This window comes from Balaenoptera borealis (assembly GCF_965194805.1).
Source record: "Balaenoptera borealis genome assembly, chromosome: 1".
Classification (NCBI taxonomy): Eukaryota; Metazoa; Chordata; class Mammalia; order Artiodactyla; family Balaenopteridae; genus Balaenoptera; species Balaenoptera borealis.
Window position 1 is genome coordinate 58,188,152 of NC_138860.1, and position 3,617 is coordinate 58,191,768.

The 3,617-nt window shown below is 43.5% G+C and overlaps 1 protein-coding gene across 1 annotated transcript in view; it reads right to left on the reverse strand.

Annotated features, from left to right (window-relative positions):
* The window catches only part of LOC309616831 (uncharacterized protein C1orf105), a gene marked incomplete at its 5' end in the record, with an annotated part of 46,571 nt that overhangs the window by 25,624 nt on the left and 17,330 nt on the right, over window positions 1-3,617 (reverse strand). The window contains one exon of the mRNA XM_082367998.1: window positions 2,947-3,018. Within this exon, the coding sequence (XP_082224124.1) occupies window positions 2,947-3,018 (72 nt within the window). The remainder of the gene's footprint in view (window positions 1-2,946; window positions 3,019-3,617) is intronic.

The following is a 3,617-nucleotide window of genomic DNA, read 5'->3' on the forward strand; positions in this document are numbered from 1 at the left end:
CTGGAGGACAGTGTAAGAAGGAAGGACAAGGGCTCCTTAGAGTCTATTTTTTAAATCTACTCAAAATAACCAATGTCACCAAAGACTTCTTTAACCTTATAAAACAGCTTCAAAATTCACATGAGAATCCCTTTTACTAGAACCATCTTAGCCCCCACCAACTTAAGCTTTTACAAATCTTGTCAAAGAGGCCAGAAAGGAGTGCTTAGAAACATAACTCAAATATTTGGAGACATTGCCAAGTAAATTATAAATGAAGATAAAGTGTGTCTGGAGTTGTAACATGGGTCAAAGGGAAAAGAGGATTCAATTCTCAGAAGACTTTTCAGGGACACGTATGTGGTTCTGCTCTTCAAACAAACATGATCTTATGAAAGGCTGCAGTAGTGGAAAAGTACTTGTATTTCAAAAGGAACCTTCATTTTATGAAATAATTTATTTTAGGGCTCCTTAAAATCCTTACCATCCTGACTTCTTCTTTGAATATGAGTTTATATACAAAAAGTTGGTTAATATTCAACTCTTCGAGAATACTCATTGTGAAGGAGAGTAAATCAGTGCATAAAATAGCATCTTCCCATTGGAAATCACTGAATGACTAAGGGAACTGGAGTCCTGAATTCTCTGGAAGAAGCTCTTTAGTCCAGCTGAATGAGAGCTAAGAGATGTCACAAGATCACAAACCTAGGACCCAGTTCAGTGTCATTGCTGTAATGAAGAGGAAACAGGTCCAGGGTCATGATGGACTGAGGACCAGAACCCAGATCTCCTTAATCCTAACCCTCTGTGCCATATCTCAGCACCGGGCCAGGTGGTAGACCTAAGTCAGGTGGTTAGCAGCTCTACCAGTGTTTATGGACAAGAGCCTGTGAGTTTCATGGAACTCTGGACTCAAGGCCAAAGTCAAGATAAACAAATCCAGAAGAAACCCCATCACTTAATAGAGATAGGCTCTCTCCATTTACTTAGTTCTCACTAATAATTATCGAGGACATATCAAGTTTAGCTGAATCCAGAAAAATACTAGAGATTACTGTCATGACCAACAGAATGAGTTAGAGTCACTGGCAGTGATGTTCGCTGGGATGAGTCAGCCATTTGGTATTTGCAGCATGTCCACAGGCTACGCAGCACAGGGACGTGTCTAAACTGTATAAACCAGTGGGGCTGGGGCAGTGTCAGCAGGTTTTCTGGGTCAGTCAAAGGTGAAGGCTGCTTGTATTGAGTGTCTGGCTCTTGGGGGTGGGGGAGGGCAAAATGTTTCTCTGGTTTTAAAGGTGGGAACACAGAGACCCGGATAGTTTCAACAATACGGCCAAACCTGTCTAGCAAGACTAGGGTCTGAATGCAGGTCTCTTTGCTCCTAGGATTTTTCTTTGACCTCAGAGAGCACATACAAGAGCAAAGCTCAGCTCAGAAGGGTTGCGACTGGAATCAACTGCAGATCTACCAAGCTTCAGCTCCATAAGCACTCTCTCTGAAGTCCCACCTCCAACACTGCTGTCCTTGGATGAACTCTGTGGGCAAGAACGAGGTCTGTCCAGAACATCATGTGCTGATCTATGTACACTGAGTCTAGTTCTTATACTGGTAATTGAAATACACTCCCAGGGTTAATAAATTGATGAAAGGCATCTTATCACACTGTCCTGTAGAATCAGAAAATAAACATTCCTGCTGAGGGAAGGGCATGTAATTGTGTGTGAGTGTGTGTGCACGTGTATGTGTGTTTTATCCTTTGTGAGGCAGATCTGAAAAAATTCAGGTTTAAGGGGAACTCAGATTGAATGTATGGCTGGTACGGAGAACCCTGAAACCAACTGCACATGCCTGTCACCCAGTGTTCCCTAGGCTTCAAGAGAATGAAGTGGTTGCAGGCAGATGGGGGGCAGCTTTCATTGGCAGGATGCTCTTAGCTCTTGGATCTTCAGTCCACTTTGGCTAAATGAAAGTCACGAGCGAGGCCAATATTTTTGGATACATAAGAAGGGATTGGGACCAGCAGTCTTTCACTCCGCTAGAGTGCTTATCTCCTAACCTCAGCTGTCGCCTGCGTCTCTGGTCCTCCCTTTTGACATCCCTTCAAGATATCCCTTCTACCCTCAAATTTCCTTTCTTGATGTCCTCTCAGTTCAGTTCTGGCTCAAGCTCCTCTGCAACCTCCCAGGATAGAACTTAGACTTTCCCATCAGTACACAGTGAACTTGATTTTTCCTTACTGTGTGTATCAAATAAGAGAAAAACTGAAAGTGGCTTCAGTTAATCTGGGAGCAAATGAGAAGATGGACAAAGTTACTAAAGTGACAGCCTATACTACATCAAACCCTTGAATCATATCACTCCCAAGAATGACCCACCCCCTCTTTGCCAGCCCAGTGTTGGCTTTTCTAAAAGATAAGACTTAGGTCAATGCTGAAGCTGGAGATAGAGTCGCGCTGTCCTTTTTTTCCATACCAGCACATGAACATAAGAATAGCGCTGGCCAGCTGCCAGGAGAAGGCAGGAGTTCTAGGGAGCCTGTGGAAGGGAAGGCTCAGGGCTTGGCGAGGCCATGCCATGGGTGTGGGGACACATCTCCCTTCCCACCTTAATTGGTACTATCAAGACTACCTGAGAAGGGAATTAACTACTTTGTGCCCCGTCCCTATGGACATTCTTCAGCAAGTGGATTATGGGGCTCTTTAGGAAGAATGGGGCAGAGCCCTGTGGCGTGGAGAGGACCTGGGAAGGAACACGCCATGGATAAAGGCAAGTGAGGCCTGAAGAGGGGACAGGTATGGCTGGAGTGAAGGGAGGGCTGTGGACCAGTCGAAACAGGTCAAGAAGCAGTATGTGAAAGAGAAGGGATGGAGAATGGAAATTTGTTCAGAAAATTTAGAAATTATCTTAGGTATTACTCTGGGGGTGGTATGTCTCCCACTACAAGTACTCCAAAAGAAAGCAAACCTGTTGGGATGTCATCACGAGGACGTTTGGGTACAGTCTGGGCTTTTGGTGGATGAAGACTCATCCTTCTGACTGGAAGAAGCAAGAATACACATCAGTGATTTGGCTAGGGCTTGGTGGAAAGGAATGTGTCATTGTACATTTTAAAACACAGGTGGTCTCTCGACCCCAGCACCTGTTAACCTGGTGTTCAGACCACTTGGGAGCAGTGTGAGATGACTGGCCAAAGACCACCACTTCCGAAGCTCCCTTTACTTTAGTAGTATTTTCATGGATTTTGATAAAAGCTTCATTTAAAAAAATGTTTTATTCCACTGTCAGATAATATATGGTCTGAAAGTAGAAGGGATTAAGGAGAGAATCCTCCAGTTCTCAGAAAAAAAAGTAACAACACTTCCAGATCAGTGCAAAACTGAGAATATTTTGTTTAGAACCTTCCAATTCTCGAGAAAAATGTCTTGATCACTCCCTATTTCTCCTGGTGGCTGAGACCGTGGAAGTGACCCTCAACCAAAAGGTATATAAGCTCAAACCGTTTCTACATTATTTTAAATTGTTTTATTTCTAAAGACTGACCAATCTGTAAACTTGTATGGGCAATCTACGTCTCTACATTCATTTCCTGGTATCTACTTCCACAGAGATTTTCCAGGATTATTTTTACTTTGCTA